General features: G+C 34.4%; 1 protein-coding gene across 2 annotated transcripts in view; it reads right to left on the bottom strand.

The window, feature by feature from the left end:
- The window catches only part of LOC118185696 (neuroendocrine convertase 1-like), a 172,772-nt gene that overhangs the window by 59,565 nt on the left and 90,471 nt on the right, over positions 1-22,736 (bottom strand). For both annotated transcript variants that reach the window (XM_035355596.2, XM_035355583.2), the window contains exons 8-9: positions 12,419-12,591; positions 6,748-6,960 (exon numbers count right to left, since the gene is read on the bottom strand). In XM_035355596.2, coding sequence (XP_035211487.1) covers positions 6,748-6,960; positions 12,419-12,591 — 386 coding nt within the window. The remainder of the gene's footprint in view (positions 1-6,747; positions 6,961-12,418; positions 12,592-22,736) is intronic.

The raw sequence follows: 22,736 nt of genomic DNA, 5'->3' as shown, positions 1-22,736 counted from the left end.
ACAGCACAGGTCGGCCCAGAGTTACAATGCCGAATGAGGACCGGTATTTGGCAGTCACTGCCAAAAGAAACAGGCGGAGCACAGCCTCAGACGTGTCTCGTCAGTTCTCTTCAGCCCCTGGTACGACAATTTCAAGGCAGACCGTGTAGAGACGCTTAAGGCAGATTGGTCTATATGCTAGTAGACTTGTCAGATGCGTTCCACTTACTGCACCTCACTGTCGCCTGCGGTTAGTTTGGAGTAGAGAGCATTCATTGTGGACACCGCAACAGTGGGCTTGTGTGATGTTTTCCGACGAGTCCAGGTTTAGCTTGCAGTCTGATTCTCGCCGGACTTTCATATGGAGAGCTCCAGGTACCCGTACTACCATCATCGAACGACACCGTTACGGTGGTGCAGGAGTGCTCGTTTGGGGTGGAATTATTTTGGGTTACAGAACTGACCTGCATGTTCAAATTGGAACCATGACAAGCCAAATCTATCGGGACGTCATTCTGGAACAATATGTACGTTTGTTTCGGGGCGCCATGGGCGCACATTTTGTGTTTATGGATGACAACGCCCGCCCTCACCGTGCAAACATCGTAAGCGAATGCCTTCATTCGGAGGATATCACCCGTATGTACTGGCCAGCATTCTCACCGGACTTGAATCCAGTAGATCACGTGTGGGACATGTTTGGCCAATGAGTTGCAACCCGTCAACCTCCTCCTGCATGTCTACCGGAACTTCAGAGAGCATTTTTTTTTTTTTGAGTGGTGTAATATCCCCCAAGATCAGATTGATAATTTGATACTCGGCATGCCTAGGCGTTGTACGGACTGTATTGTATCGTCTGGGAGACATACAATGTATTAACAATCATACCAGCCATGTAATATTCGATTTTTTTTGTAAATAGTTGTTTTTTGCAATTTGCTCCAGGGAGAAAAAATCGTTAATTTTTTTAATAATATCAAACATATAGCAGCTTTTTTTTGCTCTTTACCTTTTGTTTAAAAAATGAGCTTTACAAATAAGTCAAATTTGTTTTGCTTCTAACTCCGGTGAGCCTGATTTTGCATTATCCTTAATTTATGGACATGAGTGTATATATCCACTCTATTACCAGGCTCAGTGATCTCAGTTTCTTTACTCTTATATGTTTGTAAATTGTACATTTTTTGCTTTAAAAATGATTGAATTATGTTGTTCTTATCTTCCGGTTAAGGTTTTTATACCTTTAGTAAATCTGTATGCAATATTTTTAGAATTATCAACAATTTTAAAGTTGTTTAAGTGCCGCTAAACCTAATAGCGGTCATTGCTTGTTTACATTTGAAACAGCAGAGTAGTGGATTTGTTGCCAATTTAGAGAAACGTAACTTCGCGACAACAAAGATAACGCCTTCATTTATTATTGCGAATTAAATCATGCTTATTCCTTTCTGGAATTTTTTCGAGGAAATAAGTGTTTAAGATTTACTTCGTAATTTTTAATACAGATATTTTGAGCTTTTATGTATTTTTGCCTTGTCGCGAAGTGAGAACTGAATTAATTGAATGTAAAATACTCAATCGTCTGTGAAAAACTATTTCTTTTTTGTTTTGTTTGCTTAATTTATTTTATTCATCGTTCTAGTTTTATTATAGTATTTGAATAGAACATGTGGCAACGATTAAATAATTCTTTAAATGATATAAATTTTGTGCATTCTGAGTTATAATATGAGTAGTACAGTACATAATATGAATAGTGGAATTCGATGAGATATTTACGTTTTGAGCTTGTTCTTTTCAGTTCGTTGTTAGGATTTTTTCTGAAGAATTTGATCAAGAATAATCAGAATTTGATTTTTGAAAAAGTTTATTTGACTGATTAATTACTTTCGGGTAGAAAATGTCCTTTTATAGGACACTACTCGATAGTTCTGATGAAGAGGACTACCGAAGCGAGCGTTCGTCCAAATCCAACAAGACCTATCCATTGAAGAAAGAGGATTTCATACTTATGGCCAAAGAAAAGAAAAGTAAAGCAAAAAAGGCGAAAACTATGTCACATACGGAAAGCGAATAACCAAGTAAGAAGAAAGATGTTAAACCTGGTAAGGAAAAAAGAGACATTCAAACACCGAATGGAGAAGCTACTGATGAACAGACACCAGAATATTTATCAATGGGAAATGATGAGAACATCCCAAAATTCAAGTCATGTTCTGAAGAAGAAATCCGGGACGAGATTGCGAAATTTGGATTTGACGTAATTTACAATTACTTTCATAAAAGAACTAAGGGTGAGATGGATGTAGAGACATTCACGAAAAAATTTTATCCAGGGCAGATAACTGAAAGAGGAACAGACAGCAGGGAACAAGAATGGATTTCTCCTAAGAAAACCGCGAAAGTATCAGAAAACGAAGCTCCAATGGAAGTTACGATGGAAAATCGATTTGAGCAGCTAAGTGAAGTAGAAGGTATGGAAGAAGAAGGAGGAGCCGAAAAAGAGGAAACTCCACCCCCAATAGTTTTCCAGCAAAGCGAAGTGGATTGGCCTAAAATTCATGAAATCCTTATCAATACCTGCAGTGAAGAATTCGAAGCCGATATCAAAATGAAACTACTATATGTTAATTTAAAGTCAGTAGACGATTACAGAAAAGCAACTATGGTTTTGCAGAAAAGAAATATACCATTTCATACTTTCCAGTTACTCAGCGAAAAACCTATTCAGGTTGTTCTTAAGGGCCTCCCATCGACGATGAAGGAAGAAATAATCCAGGCAGATCTGGAGAGAAGGAAATGCCCGGTAAGTAAAGTCAAGCAGTTTTCCAGACGAAGAGGAGACGCTATCGAGAAACTTCCGATTTTCCTGTTGGAGCTGAAGAAAACGAAGGAAGGACGTGCAATTCATGGACTCAACAATATTTTAAGTGTTAATGTCAAGATCGAGAAGTTTGCCCCGAAAAAACGCGTAATTCAATGCTATAGATGTAAAGAATATGGACCTCAGCTTGGAACTTCAACACTGGATGAAATTCAGCCAATCTGAAATTTTCATACGCCAGTAAAGTCTTACCCTGTTCCAATCTTGACATTTTCTTATACATACACCTATATATTTTCTTCTGTTTCATTTTGCTGACTTAATAACTTCCCTAATATTCCAAAGGAGAGCTGAAATTGCCTTTATTGCATCATCTCTGTCCATTTTGCTATAGACAGCTCTAACGGGGACAGTCTATGACCATTTATTCTGAAATAAAAGGTTGTAGAGTCATTAGGTTTTATGATTCCAGGTACATCATGAAGGTATGCCAAACCTATCTGGAACCAAATGAACATTGAAGCTGCTTACATATTTTCCCATGGCTGTACATACCATGGAAAAATACTCTCTATACTTGAAAACAATGTCCTAAAACTGACATTTTATGAAAATGTATAAATGTATAATGAATGTATTTCATTTTAAATAAACATTAATTACTTTGTTTTAAAGCAATTATCATTTACGTCAAATTAAAACAATAAACCTCCCGATAATATATAAAGAATAAAAGTTTAGCAATGTCGCTAGAGTTTTTGCTATTTTGACAAGCGATCACACTGCATTATAACACAGTATCGCGTAATCAAAACAATACCCCCAACCATTTCTCAAACTTATTGGCATTAACATCATTTTAAGCAATTATATTTATCAGAATTCATAGGCTGTGCATTTATACTTAGATTCATTTTGTGCAATCTAAATATAAACATACTTTCCATGTATTCTGATAACTCTGTAATCAGGATGATAAAACACTCAGATTTTCAACACACAATTTTCATTTCTTATCGACGTTTGCGATGGGAATTCAATAAGTTCATAAATGAAGTTATCTAAGAAAGCAAATGCAAGTGATTGATTTTTTTTGACTGAGTGATGCTTGTCATGAATGCTTTGTTTCTAAATTAATAAAAGTAAGAAAACAATAGATTTCAATTATGATAAGTATCAAAATTATCATACATTTTCTGAAGATTTCATTTTTGATGTCTTCAGTAACACTCAATTTCATACTGATTTATTATTATAAAATTTAGTAATATATATATTCGTTTAAATGCACTTATTTCCTTTAGATGTGTTTAGAAAGCTTTTTTATCCCTTCCTTATTTATAGAATTCTCTGTTTTATAGATGCCAAAATGTGTATCATACTTTCTAACTTAAAAAAGATCGATTAAAATTTTAAAATATTAAAGCTTTGAAATATTTTCATCATTTAAGTTTGAAGAAATTTTGATTTATTAATTAGCTATGCAATTAATTGCCTTTGTCATTATTTTTATTTTTATTTACATACACTAGCTTGCGTTACATATAAACATTGACTTAATAAGACATATAAGAAAGACAGTGAGTATATGACTGATGACTGATTAACTTGTTGAGAGTAATTCATAACTAAAAAAAACTTAATATTTCACCTACACTGATCTGGGCTAATCTTTAGAATATGGTAACAGGTAGTTTGGCGACATTTTGGTAAGGCGATAAAGGTTGTACTAGCTAGGACTACTTTTTAAGTGAAAATAGGTCGATGTGTAAATAGATAAAGTCAAGAGAGTGCGCAATGCCATTTTTGTGCAATTCTGGGATGTTTTATTAAGTGAAAATAGGTCGACGTGTACATGGATACCGTGTATGTGCAATTCTTAAAAACGCGGCAAGCAGTTTGCGATTCTGCACTTTCTCCCAATTTCGCACCTAATCTTCGTCATGATTAAGCATTTAGCATTTTTGTTCCTTAAAAGTTCTAGTATAAGCATAATTCGGCTAGCAGATTGTTAGAAAAAATATTGAGTCTTTAAAAAAAAAAAAAAAAAATGCTTTTACTTGTGAAAACAAAATGGGGTCCAAAACAAAACTAGCAGGTTGCTGTAGCAGGTTTGATCGCCAAATGTTCGCCAAATAATCGCCAAGTTACCATAATGTAAAGATTCACCCTGATCTGCTGAAAAAATTTTGAAACTTATCTATTATGAAAGATCAATACTTAACTGAGAACAGAAAGATAGCCTAAGTTTACTTAGTTAGAAGCTAACTGGATGAAAATAAAGTACTAGCTGGGAAATAATTTTTTGGATGAAAGCAATGTACTTGTAAATGTTTATTGTTCCTATTATTATTATGTTACTAATATTATGTCACTATTATTATGTCACTAATGTTATCTAACTGCAATTTCTGTTTTAAAGAGAGTTCAAAAGTAAATTTATTTCGGTTTACCTTGAAAGGATGTTTGAGTTTATTCAAAGTTCGGTTTATAAAGTATTTTCTTCCTCCTTTCCACATGCCTTCGTGGTGCAACTGAAAGCATACTCGACGCGTATTCGAAAAGTCCAGTTTTAGGGTCCTGGCTAAGGCACTACATATTTTTCCCGTCTCTTGCTGCAGAAAGAATCTAAAGCTTATATGCAAGTGCCCTCTGAACTAAAAGTTGATGGACGATAATTCGCCACCATCAGAACTTGGTGACTGAATCCCTTAATCCTCAGAAGCCCTTTCAAAGAGGTACTATATAAGGTAATTTCTCCCTACTTTATGCTTTCCTTTGTGGTGTAATTGAAAGCATAATCGGCGTGTATTCAAGAGGTCCAGGGTTCGAGTCCCGGCGAGGGCACTGCATATTTTTCACGTCTCCAGCTTCAAAAAAAAAAAAAAAAAAAAAAAAAAAAAAAAAAAAAACATGATGACTTTTTTTTTTGAAGTTTTTTTTCCTGTTTAAAAATACAATGAACCAAAAATATTTAAAACAGCAAGCGGTTGCAAAGCACTCTTAAATCTTTTTACATAATTAAAATACTTCTCGTGAAAGTAGCAGTTTGTAATAATATAAAGAATAATAAAGAATACTAATATTATTCATCGCTTAGTAAATTGTAGAAACCAAAGGTTTTCGTTGTTATTCATTGTAATATATACACGTTGTAAACGACAGGAGGATATTAATCTGTCAAAGTAAAATCATTCATCATTTAGGTAATCAAATATTAAAAATTCTATGAACAGAGCTGCCTACTTCTTTATTGACTGTAAAATTTATTCTATTAATTATGATTTGGTTTGTTTAATTGCGATAAAGCACTCCAGGGCTATCTGCTGAAAAGGAGGACTGCCTTCTTGGAGGACTATCTGAGGAAATACGGCTCGTATACACGTTACACATAGCGAAAACTACGGAAACGCTCATGCAGTGGGGCCGTTCGCCGGAATTCGAAACCTGAACCGAACTACCAGTATTCAGCCAATTTACCTCTCGGCCACTGGTGGGCCTTTATTAATTACGATAACAGACAAACGAAAACTAATAAGAATACATAAAGATAAAGATTCCAAAGAAGAAGTTTGCATTATATAAATATTATAAGTTTTACAAATTTTTCATTTATTCCTGTTTCTTTATTTAATCAGGTTTTAAGAAGAAAACGTTTCAACATACCAAAATGCTTTGAACATAATTTAAATAAAAAAAAGGAAAATACTCCCAGTACCTTAAATTGTTTTGTCAGCATCATTAAACTGATTCAGATTCCTACATCTGTAGGCAAACACTAAAAATTTACGGAATTTCACATCTTAAATGAATCATGAGAAACATATTACAATTAATTAATAAAGCATCGTAGTGGATCACGATTTTTTTACCACAAAAGTCTTCTTTGGCTTAAAGAAATCCCACTGGCATTAGTATTTCTGAAGGAAACAAGATATTCTTACTATTTTTTGATCCGAGTATGCCCCACTGGAGTAAGCCGTTGTCATAGTGGAGGCACATCTTTCTCCATACCAAGGAAAATCCCCTCGCTGGCTAGCACTGCCTACAGAGAGAGTATAAATGGAATTGGTGTATCCATCACAATTGCAGTTATCTCCTTTCGATCCACCATTTCCCGATGCCCACACATAGATCACTCCCTTGCCAGAACGACCCTAAAAGGAAAGAAAAACAAAGATAAACAGATGTCTTTGTTTGGTTTAATGTACTACTATTTACTGACATACATTAATTTAAGAGTTGATGAAATTTTATTTTCTTTCAGCGTTCGATTTGATATCTTTTAATTTCGTTTAAACTGGAGAATCAAAAATAAATATATGCTATACGAGTCTGAAAGGAAAGCTATGTTTTACTTTATATAATGCCTCTTTGCAAACATTACCAATCTTATGTGCATAGCCTAATTACTTAGCATTAAATCCGCAATTAAAATAATTTATGACGTTAACACAAAATAAAAGAAAACGTATTTGCAAAGTTTTACCTCCACATTTAGTATTTGGAATATTTAATAACTTTTTCTTGAAGAAGATCCTAACAAATTAAGCTTCTACATTTAGGATCAAAAAATGTAATTATATTTCTTTTAGAAAATATCTTTAATGCAGGAAGCTTATATATATGAAGCAATTTTACGCTCAACCTTTTTCTTATTTTGTAAAATACCTTGAAAATGAGAATCGACTTATATGTTTGTTTGTTTTATTTTGCGGTCAATACTATGAATTTGGGTTTCCCCTCAACGGTTACTCACTTGTTCTAGCGACTGATTTTTTTAAAACGATATAATCATATAATAAAATTTATTTATTAAATTTTTAGCTGGGCATGCATTTTGTTTTAAATAAAGCAGTTTCATTTGTTTTGCTTTAACGAGTTAAACAATAATTAAAAATTTCAGAATAACTTGTATAGTTTGCTGCAACACCTGACAAATTTTATACTGTGATAAAATAAAGAGAAGCTTAGACATCGACGCATCTTGCAAATATGTTGCTGAATGTTCTGCAGATGATCCTGTGTACAAAGTGTTCGGTAAAGTTGGCTTCGGGCATTATATTCTTAAAAGCTATTGAAAGTTTGCACTTTTAATAAAAATGTTTTTCAGAATGATGTTAAGATAATTGTAAAACTGTGGGAAGGAGATATCTATAAAAATGAAGTTAAACATTTTTATGGCCTTTGTTAACGAAATCATCAACTAGCGAAACTTTCATTATGACTTAACACGCTGAGGCAAAATTTGAGGTGGTATACGAGAATGAACTCAGACAGTTATTCAAATAATACCCATCAAAAATAATAATAAATAAATAATGCCCATCAAATTGTAAGGATCTTAAGTTTTACTAACGTTTATTTTATGTTAAATCTTTACTATCACTTCTTATTTTCTACTTCCGTCCAGAATTAAAAACTTTTAACTTATTTATGCAAATTTGTCTTGCTAACGCCAAGTACTTAAGTTGTGGCTTTTTGCCAAGCAAGAGAGAGGAAGGAGCTATTAGAAGCAGGCCGCTTGCCATAGTAGTTTTACTCGGTTGCTGGTTGCCTTCAAGGCCAGAGGTTTAATCCTCTTGATAATTTTAAACATATCGTAGTGTTAGCAGTTCTCTGTACTACATACGGCTTTTTGTTAATATACGGCCAATCTTGGAGTTAGGCACTTGTTTATTAATCCAAAGTTAGTTTAGTTAGATTTTTAGTTAATATTTTTTATATTCTTACGTTCAGATCACAAGTGGTTGGTCTCTGTATTCCGAAGTTCCGGAAATCATTGTAAAGAGAGAAAAATAAAGGGTTTCGTATACCCTTCCTGTGTGTATTGTCTACTTCCCAAATTTATTGAACATAGCTTTAGTAAGCTCCCTGTTCCGAGTCAGGACAGTTAATGTTCCCAAAGCAAGTAAGGAGGAACACAGAACCTGATAAAATTCTAAGATACTTTTATCAAGTTTAAGAAGATCTTTGTAAATAACAGCGGCTCCTTTGGGAAATTAGATATTCTGAATGTGATGAAATAACACTCCTTATTGAGTTTGTAGCTTTACGCATGAAAATATCAATTTCGCATACATCTCTACCTTCCAACTTATTCTTAGGAATTGTTTAACTGGAAGAACATGTCAGTCACGAATACTTTAGAAAATACAACCTATAGGCCCTTTTTGAACACTCTGTGTACATTTAAATATCTTAAATTTAACAAGTCTTTCACAATAATTTAATATTTTCTCGAACTTTTTAAAGATGTATTCATGAAGCACACTTTTTTCAAAATTGTGCTTCAAGGAGTACATCTTATACGGAAAGACATCCACTTTAAAGTGTTTAAGACAGAAAATGAAAAGAAACGCATTCTTAATTTTCTGTTCCTATTAGCTTAGCTCGATGAAACCAAAATTCATTTTTATCTCATTTTATTGGACACAAGTCTGTTAATCGCATCTTTTTCCCTTTCTTTACATTGAGGTTTCGAAGTGTTAATTCTTAACATAAAAAGAAAGACACTGCAAAAAAGAAAAAAAAACAAAAAAACTTAAGACTAACAAAATGAGCGTTTTAGTAAAAACAGCAGAAAAATTAATGAGAAGTGGAATTAGGCAAATAAAACTGCTGCACAGTAAATCAAGTCCCTATTGTCTAGCTGTATCGTGAAGTAGATAGTATAACCAAGCAAGTATTAGTCTGTCTTATTGCTATAAACCGAATAAGAAAGAGGCTCTTTTTTATATTAAGGCGCTTATACACAAATGGCTTATTGCAATAGATGTAATGATTAGCTATTTCCCTGGGCTGGAAAATCCTTCTCATATAGCTTATGCATATTACCATTCATTTCCTTCATTTCAGCATCATATAGTCGGCACACGTTTCAAAAGTTCCAAACAGAGTAACTTAAAGCATTAACGGTTTTATCGGCTGAAACAAACGCCAGTTTTTATCTTTTTGTCTTACACAGGATGGGGCATGAGCTCCCCAACATGTGGAGTAAATATGTAGATGTTTATGCCGAGACATTTTAAGAAAAATGTGTTTCGGCGTTAAAATACACTTTTTCTTTTATGCACATAAACAGTATATTTATAAAGGAAAGATCCCAAATTAATTTGTACACCTAAAGAAGTAATTAAAGGCCATCTTGTTTCACTTAAATAGGCGTAAGTATATCTAAAGTACAAAGGAAACTAGAAAAAAAGAAACAAGTATTTTAAATTACATGTATACAAACAATAAATTACATATTTCTTGTTTCTATGTTAATACAGTTCTAGAGAAATATACATTAATCCATGAGTGAAACTTGGGACGATTACTCTTAAGTTCCCCTAACAGTTAGATATGAATCAAACTATCCTATCCTTCTTGGCTCTTGTCAAAAACATAGTTCGGGCGCGAATATCATGCAAATTTATTGGTATGCGGTATAATTTAAAAGTAGGTGGTTAACGTTAATCGTAAAACTATTAGAGCTTGAGTTATGTCGCCGCCATGTCTGGTTGAGAATTATTTGCTGCTGTTTCTGTGTGCGGCTAACGTAAGTTAACCGCTGTGTCGTTAGGAAATTTTACAAATTTTGCAATACTGTAACAGGAGTTTAGTTTTGGGTTAGACCTTGTTATAGACCAGATTATACAGCTTGCTATTTCAGTTGTAAACCATATACATATTTATTTTATTTTAAGTGGAATTGTATTTGTATTAATTTTATTTTAAGTGGAATTGTATTTTATTAATATTTAAATATATGTTAATAGCGGAAATTCAACAACTAGGTAAAATAACTCTTTGAGTTGAATATTCAATTTAATTTAATTCTTCAAAAGTTATAAACTATATCTAAGAATTTATGACTAAGCTAAAAAAACTACGTAAACTACTATACGTGTAACTGCATTGAAATAATTATATCGAAAAGCACTTTATTTCGTAGACAAGAATACATAACTGAAAGGGGTTTTCTCTTGTGGAGCATTCCTAAGAAAATTTTCATAAAACGAAATTTCATAAAAAGATTTTAATTAACATTACCTAACTTTCAAGATTTTTTAGCATTCAAAGAGCCTAAACGTTTAACTTACCAAACACATCAGGTAGCAAACAAACATAAAAATAACACTAACATGCAGCCACTAGCTACTAATTACTAACGTCATGCTGGACTAACAGAGTCATTATTTATATCTATATTTTATATCATTAAATCCACCATTCACACTCTCAAAAAGGCTTACGGATCCAGAGGTGAGCTACACATGTTTTACATTATACACTCTCAATTAAAGTAAAGCTACAGAACTAAATACGGGGTGTACGATTTCCTCTACAACAATGGCGCAATATGTTGTAGGGTGCCTCACTCTTATTCTACTAAAGTAAATGACGCGGAAACTAGTGAATTAAGCGACTTATCGGTGAGCTCGAATAACTAAAAGCGTAGACTCAAGAAAGGTTAACTACCCTTTATTTCACTCAAAATAAGATGAAAAGTTGGCCCCTTTCTAGGGCTTACAACAAAGCCTCTACTCAGTCTAAATCTCAGAATAAGCAATAAGAGATAACTAAGAGATTTAGCCGAAGCTAATACAATTATCTAACGTAAATGGCCTTTAAATTTAAACTTGCCGGCGAATATCAAAATGCACGTAAATATGGCCGAGCGTAACAGCTTCAAAAGAGATTTAGTCCAAAGGCAAATACGCGGTACTCAGGATTCATAGCTCTTGCTCTTGAAGTAAGTTGAACCTTCTTTAAATACTCTTTCTAACTCATTTGCATTCAAAGCAATTCTAGAAACTCATTTTGGTCGGGATTTGTAAGTGGAAACAAGAATTGACAGAAAAGTGACTTTAATATTAAAATAAATGTTATAAAATTAAAATATACCTTATAATGTGATTATATTCGGCGCTATTTGATAGGGCGCAAAATGCGAACGTTTTTAATATGAACGCAATTTATTTTGAGAAAAAAGATTTGAACTCATGATGCATATTACGATTTAAATTATTTTTACCGAGATGGAAAAACCATCAATTTGACGACTTTGTAGCTATGCTGTTACTCGAAGAGTTGATGAGTAAGTTTTGGTGTCTTCCACTATTTAATCATATGCGGTATGAAATCGCACTGACGTCAAATTTAGGCAAACTTATAAATACTTTCATTAAACATTTCTCAATAACTTCGTTTCCCAATTAAATGTAATGCAATATTATTAATGTTTTAATCATAAAATAAAATTATCAAATATAAGACAACCTTAGCTCATATTATAAATCTGCAATAGCAAAATTTCGTGAATAATTGCTGATTGCTAAAAAATGACAGCTTTTTCTACCAAAATTAAGGATAAATTTACGAAGATATATTAGGATATTATTCCTTTAACACATAGCATTTGAAATTTAATTACTATTCTTTTACAATGTTCATTATAGAATTAAATTTGAAACCTTTTTCATAATTTTAGAAGACAATATTTGTTAAAATTTTAATAAGTATTATCAAACATTATTTTCTGTAATTAAAAATGTATTTCGTATTATAAATAAATATAGAAACCTAAAACAAAGACCATTTTTTTAAGAAAAACGTAAAACATCAAACCTGTTGTATCCCTTTCTCTAGAGCTTCTACAGCGAGTCTCTTGGGTCCATCCACTGTCATTCCATCATCGTTGGGCCCCCAAGATGCACTGAAAATATCGATATGATCAATGCTGTGCGCAAGAGACACAGACTCTACAGCATCATTCACAATACCGTCCAACATCCGAATACCTGCAGTTAAAAAGATAAAACATTTCTCAACATACATATTTCATAATGCACGAGAAAACTTTAAATTCATATGTTTGAAATAAAAATATCATTAGAGATCAAGAGAATTTTTAAATTTATATATATTGTAGAACTGTAAGTAGAACTGTAAAGTTACAGACTTTGGCTAGGATTCGCATACAAGACTTTTTGATCTTCAGAATTCGGCAGCTGCCTTTATCTACGGAGCTATAGTAGCTGCCTAGGCTTTCGAATAATTTCTACTGAACGATACAATAATTTCATTTTGTTGATTTCTCTGAGCGATTTGACTGGTTAAACCGAACATCACAGTAAACATTGCATTAAAAAAAATTGTGTTACAGGCTTGATCAAAAAAGATCACATTGTCCTGAATAGCATTTATATCACGAACATTTACCAGCGATTGGCAAATTCAAAATCTTTCTCCTGCCAAAATAATTAAAATTTCATAAGTAATATTGCAGAAATGCCCTGTGTCTTGGTGTTTAATTTCTCAAAATATCTAAATAAATGACAATTATTGAGTCATAATTCAATAGTATGGAAATCGGAAGAATTTTTAAACTGTTCATGTCTGTTCGTATTTATCGCTTATGTTTTAGGCAATTTTTGTCATACGTGTATCGTGCGTGTCATACGTGTCATACGTGTATCATACATTTACAGTTTCTCAATGCGCTGATTAGTTTACGCAGAAAAAAAATGGGTGTTGATGTTTGAAAATTTCCAAGATGTTTTCACTGCAACCGTAACCGTGAGAGCCCTATTGTTTTAAATCATCACAATCTCGTGTGCATACCTTCAAGTAATAATATCTGAAATTTCATTCGGCACTTCATTTTCAAGTGATGCCACTAAAGGTCTAACAGAATATAAACGCATATAAGATATTTTTTCAAAATGAGTAATGGTTTTAAATAGATAAAATTTTATTGTATAAAATTTATTTATTCTTTAAAAAAGTATATATTAAACGGAAGAAGAAGTTCAGGCCTCAAAATTTCTCTTTGCAGTCTTATGAAACACTTGAGAAATTTGGATGTGGCCATGTGTGCCAAAGCAAATACAAAAGAGAAATATTACACGTTCTGGATTGCTTTAAAATGAGCATTTATTTCATTTCAAAAAAAAAAAAAACTCTTTCCGATGCCCGTGTGTATGATTTAAATAACTTTAATAGTGAGAACGAAAGCAACAATCGCACATGATAAAAACATGAAAAAGGTTTTGAAAGCCAGCACAGAATACAAACCGGTATAATATAAAGTAAAATTATCTGGAGAGCACTAAAAAGTGGAATAGAAATCAATAAAAATATTTGAAAAGAAAGAAAGAAATTTTATACTAGTTGAAAGTAGATATCATCCTCGTAAGCATAATAAATTATTTATTTTTTGTGAAACTTTCTTCGTTACGGTGTTTTTCTAATTCTTTTTATATATATGTGTGTGTGGTGTGTATTAGAAACGTCATATTGTCAAGTCTGACTATTTATCACGTTCCCTAGTATCTATGGCGTAGTTACAGAGGGAAAAGTGAGGATATCTATTCCCGTACGCAGATCATCCAGGGGACATGTTTTACCCTTTCCTATTGCCGTTCGGGAATCATTAGGGGTCGCGAAATTTTCAATTGTCCCCGGACGTTGAAAGCTCTAATTACTTCTCTGATTAGGATACACTGTGGTACGTTGCCATAAAACAAATCAATTTTGCAGTGCAAATGCCAGTTCTTACAGCTGTTGCTTAGTATCTTAAAAATTGTTTAATTCTTTAATTATTCTTTCTACAAAAATTCTTAAATTTATTTTTTGTGACATGCTGTGAATTATAAGACTATTACCAATTTAATTTTCTCTCTCCTGTCTGCATGCCTTTGTGGTGTAACGGTAGCATACTCAGAGCGTATTTGAGAGGTCCAGGTTCGAGTCCTGGCGAGAGCATTGCTTATATTTCAGTCACACGCTTCAAAATAACCAAATAACTCTACAGTGGCCTAAAAAGGTGGTGGATAATGATGATTCTTCACCACCAGGATTCGGTGACTAGGTCGCCTAATCCACAGTCGCCCTTTAAAAGGGGAAGTACATAAGCTATTTTCTCCCTCCTTTTTGCATGCCTCAGTTGTGTAACAGTAGCCCACTTGGCGCGTATTCGAGAGGTCCAGGTTCAAGTTCTGGCGAGGATATAACACATTTTTAACCTCAGCTGCTTTAAAAAAACCCTAATGTTTCTACAAGCTGATGGTATTCAATTTATCTTAAAACGTCAAAAAAAAATTGCATATAATATGAGAAACTGAATGATGTGGAAACAGTTCGCATATTTTTAAATTACTTATTTAACTTTATTTTACTTTGTAGCATTTCATTAAATGATAATATCTGCTTTTATAAAAACTTGTATCAGTGTTTTCTAAAGTAGGGATCATGAATAAGTTTTACTGATTCACAAAAAATATTGGAACTTTTAAAAATTTGGTATAGATTTCTATACATATATAATTGTTTTTATTTGGAAACATACAGACTCCCCGTGCACCACAGATGTACATCATAGAGCTTACAGAAAAGCAGAGAACAGCAGTCTGGACTTATTGATTAATTTTTAACTATTAACTGTCGTTATTTACTGTGAAAACAGCAAAATTTAATGTTTTCCACATACATGTAGGCAGTTAGGCTTAGACTCCCCAAGTGATTAAAGTCACACCACGTGTCTGATTTTCAGGAATGTTTCAATAGTCGAGCCAATTCGCCTGGGAACTCAGAGATAATTAACACGTCTCGTGGAATGTCACGAGTTCAGCATGAGCGTATCGCATTGTGCTGCAAGTATAAAAGGGGATCGGTAATTTATGTATGTAAAGAATGTAAATTTCAGTGGAATCCCGAAGTGTATTACTTTAGTAAGGCAGACAAAATCTGTATTTAAGTCAAGTGATAAGAGATGATAATTTTCTGTGAATTATTTGAATGATATTTCAAATTAACAGTAAATTATATTAAATTCCCATAATAATTGAATAAGAAGTTAAAATCTTTTATCTGTACTGTCTATTCATTATATCTTACTTGGGGAACTGACGTCAAGTGGTAAATTTGAATGCTGATATAGTATATTGAGTTGATATAGTATATTCTGAGTAGTTAGGGAGTCTTAATACTGTGTATTAAGATAGATTTATATCTACTAGATGTATTGTATTTTAATTTAGTAGTTGAGAGGATTGATTGAAATAGATTGAACTTGATTGAAATAGGAAAATGGCGTCTTTACTGAGAACCAAGCATAAGGAGCTATTGCAGTTAGCTGAGAATTTTGATATTGATATAGATCCGGGAATGAGAAAAGCGCAGTTAAGCGATGCAGTTTTGAATAGTGAAGGCTATGACGAAGAACAGGCTAAGGCTGCTCTTAACTGTTATAGAGAGGAAAAGAGAGAGAGGAAAGAGAAAGATAGTTTGAGCTAGAGAAGTTTAAAATAACTACCGCGAATAATGTTAGAGAATTCACTTCCAATCTTTCAGGTAATACATTTCAGGAAAATATGTTTAGAATTAAAAGACTCATGCAAGATTCGATGTCAAGGTAACTGATAGTAGCTTATATTTAGCGCTTTTTGAGCACCAAGCCGAATCTATGGTTTTATCAGAAACCAAATGGCCGACCCAACTTATCTCTGTTTTACTAGTGGAATTTTTCATGAAACGGATGGACAAGCAAGAGAGTACTCTCAAATCAAGAAGGTTATATTGGATCATTACCGCTGAGGCTCAGAAATCTTTAGGCAAAAATTTGGAAGTCATATAGAAAAGCCGAACAGAAAGTGGGAAGATTTTGTGCAAGAATTGCATACGTACTTTGATTATTGGTTAAGCAGGTTTGAAGTAAATACTTTTGTTGTGTAGGAATTCCCTTAGTTTAATTAACCAATTATTCAATTTTTTTATACCTTTTCTGAACTCTTCAACTTTTCTTCGCATTTCCTCGCCAAGATGCAAATTTAAAGTTATTTAAAGTTATGTGAAGTGAGTATTTAAACGGGTGAATCTGGGAGTTTAATTCAGAGCGTGGTTTTGCTATGCAGCGCACGTTATGAATCTGTCCTTGCTGTTACGCGGAGTTGCTGAAATGCCTATTTGGCCATTTAAATAATTATCACGCCGTGTAGATTATAGAGTCAACCTTTTTAGCCCTTAACTTAAGGTACTAGTCCAGCACTATTCTTTAACCTTGAACTTAATGTGAAGTAAGTCTTAAATTCCACCCCAAATTGTCGGTGTTATTGTAAAACATGAAGTACGTGCCTTTCTGTTCATAGTTGATAATAATAAAGGGTTATTTTTATCCCTTCTTCTGTGGTTGTTTCCTTTAAGCCTGGGGCGAGAAGTCGTCAGGTTCTTTAGTAGGATTTCATAGAATTTATGTGTCCCAAGAGAGTGCGATCTTATAGTTGAGCTGAAATAACAAATTTTCGCGGATCAGATGAAAAGGTGCATGAGTACTAAACCTAAAGAGAAATATGTACATGAAATTGGAAAACATTAATTCGCCGCTCGTTTTAGAGGAGAAGCTAAATAACTTCGAAATCCTGAGGCAGGATATGAAGAAAAATGCCTTTGCTAATAAATAAGATTTTAAAATTGTGAGACACAAAGAAACTAGAAAGCAAAAGCAGAAAAGAGGGAAGCAAAGGTCTCTCAAGAAATGATGGAATAAACCTCATAAAATAAATAATCAAGATAAGGCGAAAGAATATTAGATGCGGAAATCGTTCCGATATTTTGAGTGCAGATCGTCTTCACATTTTAAACTCTTATATCCGCAATGAAGAAATAAAAAGCAGAAACTTCTCCGATGTTCTGTGTGTGTATCATCTTTTCATTTGCAACCCTCATATCCATAGTGGAGGAAAACCTAACAAGAGAAATTGGTCCGCCTTGCTTAGCGCGACAGTCCAGAAAAATAATTAGGGCCGTTCATAACTAAAGCGGTAGTTAATGGGGAAAAGTTGTGATTCTGGCGCTTCTGTCGATTTGCATTTGTCGAATTTCTATGCAATTTTCTATGAAATTTTAAATCGTTGTAGAGAATGTGGATCTCTCATTTGTTGCGCCACGGGTCTTAGTGTCCACCCCGTGCTAAAGTAAAAATTGAAGGCGATTTTGGGTGCTTAATTACGAAGGCCGTGGTTCCTTGATCCGAGAAAATGCATTCTAGGCAGCTGAAACTTCGATTCATAAAACCAACTGAAAATATAAAATGTTATGCGATCCCGGATGAGGAATGATTTTCCCCTATCCGCGAGAGAATTGGAAAAGTAGATGGAATAGTAAATGAATGAGCAAATGTTTTGGAAAAGAGGGGGTAAACCGGCTTTTGAATGCCGGTTTACCCCCTCTTTTCCAAACATTTGAAAGGAAGAAATTGAAGAACGGATTCTTTAGTTGGGTCACTAACGAAACAATAGATTTAGAGAAAGCTCTGCTGACTGAGAATTCGACAGATAATTTAAAAACAGCTTAGTGCGCGAGTGAGACTTCATTTATGAAAAGGTAGAAAAAGGAGATGAAGATATCACGCGACAGCATAGTGTTGACGACAAGATTATGTATACATAGGAATTAGAAGCACCATAATGGAAAACCGCGTATGTTGCTCGTGGTGCCAAAACATTATAGGAACATAGTTCTTGAATACACGGATGAGCCATCTTCGTGTGAGGTGATAAGTTACGCGTCATTATTATCGGCCAAACTGTTATAGAGAAATTGAGAACTTTATAAGATCCTACAGTCGACGTCAGAAAGAAAGAAAACTTAAGGACAACGTAAAGACCGTAGTAAATCTTATAGCAAATAATTAGATTTATGAAATTAATACACTTGATGCTGGTGGTCTTTTACCAATTTGGGAGAAGGACATTAGGTACATAATAACGGCAATCTGTTGGCTTCAAAATATCCAAATGTTATGCCCACCAATGATATGGAACCGGTTAGCTGTAACGGAGGAGCTCTTACAAATATCTAGCGGCATCGGGTGCCCGAAATAAGTTTAGGGTAACTTAGGAAATTTATTCACCTTACTTCTGAGCTTTTTGATCGTTTTGGATCCTCTATACATGTGACTTGATATAAGTCACAGCTCAGTATCGCATGCCCATCAAATCCTGTATAGAGGATTCATAGAACTATCTGTAGTGTATTATTTAAAGATTCGGCATCATCATTATAGCGCCACTTGCATGAGTGTTTGCTGCCACTGAGTAACACACGATTCTATCAGATTTTTTCCACGGAGTTAGCGATGGGTTGAAGTATAAAGACGTCGAAAATTCTGCTGTATGAGCATTGAACTCAGCAGCCAGAAGAGAAAAATATTGTAACCACGTATATGTTCGACATCATCAATCGTTTGAGAATTTCTTGAGATTTGAAGGTAACCGCAATGCGATCAAACGTCAATTTAAAGAAAGTGATACGGTGCAAATATGAGTTTCCACGCCACCCAGTAAACTTGTGGTGCACTGGAAGGGTCCGAGACTAGAAGTCTAGAGTCATAAGACTAGAAGCGGGAAAAGAGGGATCTCAGATTAATTATATTAAAATGCTGAAACCCTACCATCAAAGATCCGAGTTTGTAAGTCTTCTAATATGAGAGTATCTTAAGAAACGAAATGATGATCCGGATTGGAATGTTCCATTATTCGAAAACGGTCTTCGATATTGAAGAAATTATAACTCAATAATTTTTTCAACATCGAAAACCTTTCCTAGTTCCTTGGAAAACACATTGTTAGAAATGATAATCAGCTAAATGCGTTTATTAAGACGTTACGCAGGTGTATTTTTTAATACACCTTAAGTTAACAATCTAGTAGAATACGATCTCGAGTTAACGTGTGACGAAACCAGCCATTACTAGATCGTATAAGGCATCTCAAAGGCAAAACGAGATCCTAAAAAAAGAAACAGAGAATACGTTCAGGTATCAAATGCTAGGAGAATTATATTACGCTTTCTCCGTGATCTTATTAGTAGATACCACTAGAGAAGATCCAAAATCATGCGTAGAATATCATAAGTTCAACTCTGTGATTTGGACAGATTTTTTCCCTTTGCCAAATACTGAGGAATGGTTGCCGGTAGCCTCTACTAAGTATATAACAACGCTATGTCTAGCGAAGTACACCAGCAAGTTCTGTGTGAAAAGGCTAAAAGAATAGCTGCATTTGTGACATCCTTTTGAAGCCATCGACCGCTTTGGATGCTTTTTGGGTTGAAAAATGTACTTTATTATTTTAGTATAAATTGCTGACCGAATTATTGAGGGGATGTGAAAATTATGCTGTTCCTTATTTCCGCAATGTTGCGATTTTTTTATCTAAATGGAACACTTGAAGCACGTGAGCGAAGTTTTAGAAAGCTTTTGTCGGCTTAGCTAAAATTCAAGTCCTCGATCGCACAAGATAGCGTACGATAACTGGGACCTAAATTTAGGGGTGGAATTAGATCCTGATACGATACCAAAGTGAGTTTCATCCAGATCTTCCCGAAACCCAAGATAAAGATGCAAATGCCCGCGTTACTAGGCCTCACGAACTACTACTGTAAACCGCTCCCCGAACAAATACCTACCGAAAAAGATTTTGTTTTACAAAAACTATGAAAGATCGTTCACAAATTTAAAAGGGAAATTAACGAGTCAACCAATCCGTCTGATCTTGAGAAAGAACTTGTAGTGCATCGGACTTTGCTTTAGGGGTTTTCCTATCACAACGAGCCAATGCCGAAGAGCACTCCTTGCTTTATCTTTGTAAGAAATTCAGTCCCACGGAGGGAAAATAAGCACGATTGAAAGAGAATATACGGCCATAATACATTCTATCCTCTCTCTTTCTCTATCTATCTATATATATAAACTGAGATTTTACCTCGATTTTACCCTTTTTTAATAAACTGTTCATCGGCATCTCAAGAGGCTGAATTCTCATTGAAGTGCGAATCAGAGGTTAGTGAAGTGGTCTACACATATCCAACCGTTCACCTACAAGATCAAACCTAGACTAAAAACTGAAAATAAAATCGTGGGCGCCCTTAGCCGTTTAGAACAGAATCCATAGATTCATAGAATATTTCCGAAGAAAACTGCAGATTTGATATTTTAATAAATTTTTAGAAACTGATATTACATTATGTAAAACGTTTAATGTGATAAAAAGTGTATGAGTACAGTATTAAATTCTTAAAAGCAGCTGTATTATTGTGAATTTAGTACCTGTTTTAATGTTCTTTGTTTAAAAGTTCAAAAGCACTCCATACAGCAAGATGAATGTAGAAAAGCGTAAATATTACTTGACAAAGACGAAGCAAGTTTTACAAAATCTTAATTTTTGAGTCAAGTCTAGTTAAAATTTTTAGTTAGCTATACTGAGAATTGTCTGTTTTTAAATTCTTGATCCAAAAGTTTTTAAGCGGGAAGACACTGGGACTTTCATCACAGATTCTTTAATCATAAAATAAGCAGTATGAAAAAAACTTACGTCACATGCTCTGTAGTTCGGACTCCAAGTACCCTAATTATCCGATGTTTTCTTCATTGAAGAGACAAGTTGTATCTCCGGTAACGTTATTAAAAACTAAACTACGTATGAATAATTAGTTTTTGACATCTTGAAGCAGCTATCAAACATTCCAATCATTTTAACTTCGCTCAGCAGAGGTGACGGAGGACGGGGACACCTGATGGTAACAAAGGTAAGCAGGTATATGTTCCACGACCTCCACTATCTTGAACTTTGCGCTACTGAAAGTGCGTTAAAAATCCCACTGTTGCCAGATCTCAACAAAGTACAAGAAAAAAGGTAAGGGAGCCCGCCATCTAGCCGCAAGAATGGGCCAGAGTAATTGTATGGTTGCGCGGCGGACCACATAGAGATAAGTAGATCGTGTGTGCGGTCCCTGCAATTCACGGCTCCTAGCCTTTACAATGTGTCACACGACATGTCTTTGACATCGCTGAGACATAACTTCATGCCTAGTGTCAGGAGATTTTAACGTCCTGCACCGTGTCTGTTGTCAAAGCCTATCGATTTCAGAAGGAGTGACGAACCAATGATCCGATTTTTCCTCTAATATCGTTCCAGATATAACGAATCAGAGGATGTAAAGTTAAGGAGTTTTGGCTAATTCCATCTGAAGATTTTCGCCATCGGAGTAACATCAAGAGAACGCTTCTGAACTCTCAACTGGAAAGACCTAAGGTGCTCTCATGCTCTCGACTAGAGAGACCTTCGTTGGCAGACTCCTCACACTACGAGGACTATAATGCATTTAAATACTTATCTACGCTGTCTATGCATTATATATGTATGTGTAAAGGGTTTCCAGTAATAAGAATAAATATTTTTGAATTTAAAATGGAATAGGAGTACGCAAGTTCGCAAACTTACCCAATCATTATAAGGAGTCATATGCATACCTGTAACCACTCAGCACAGGGTAACCTGACAGTCACCTCCACAATCAGTGACCAAAGACCTCAAATTCAGTTGTATATGCGTGATCGCGACAGGCGCTTCGTTTCATTGAGCCGAACTGTTTGTTTCGAAAACCCTTCTGTTCACTACAATTTTATCTCGTAGGACGTATAGACAATGAATTTTAATATGTTCTGTACTCTTGTGGGCAATTAGTGGCACTTTTCCCCACACGTGTTTAAATCACGACCACGTGGCGGACTTTCAAGAATGTATCCATAGCTAAGCCAATTCCTCTGGGAACCTCAGAGTAGAATCAGCTTGACTAGTGAAGTGTTACGAGATGAGCCATATGCGCATTCTCTTATGCTACGACCATAAAAAGGGCGAGGGCATGGAACAACAGAGATTTTTCACTTCTTGAGAAAACTGTTCTTATGGTGGAAACTAGTTCTGACGAGCTGCTTGAAACCCTGTGACCGGTAAGGTTGTATATATTCGGCGTAGAATATCTTTATGACATTTTTAAGAACGTATATAACCGTATCAAATTTGGCGAAAATATGAAATGTCTAGGAATTATAACTGATAGCAAATTAAATTTTTCAGAACATTTTAAACATAGTATATATAGAACC

Source organism: Stegodyphus dumicola, chromosome 2, assembly GCF_044657685.1.
Source record: "Stegodyphus dumicola isolate Sdum_Otavi_A_Nest chromosome 2, ASM4465768v1".
NCBI classification, from domain to species: domain Eukaryota; kingdom Metazoa; phylum Arthropoda; class Arachnida; order Araneae; family Eresidae; genus Stegodyphus; species Stegodyphus dumicola.
This window is presented reverse-complemented; position numbering and strand designations above follow the sequence as displayed.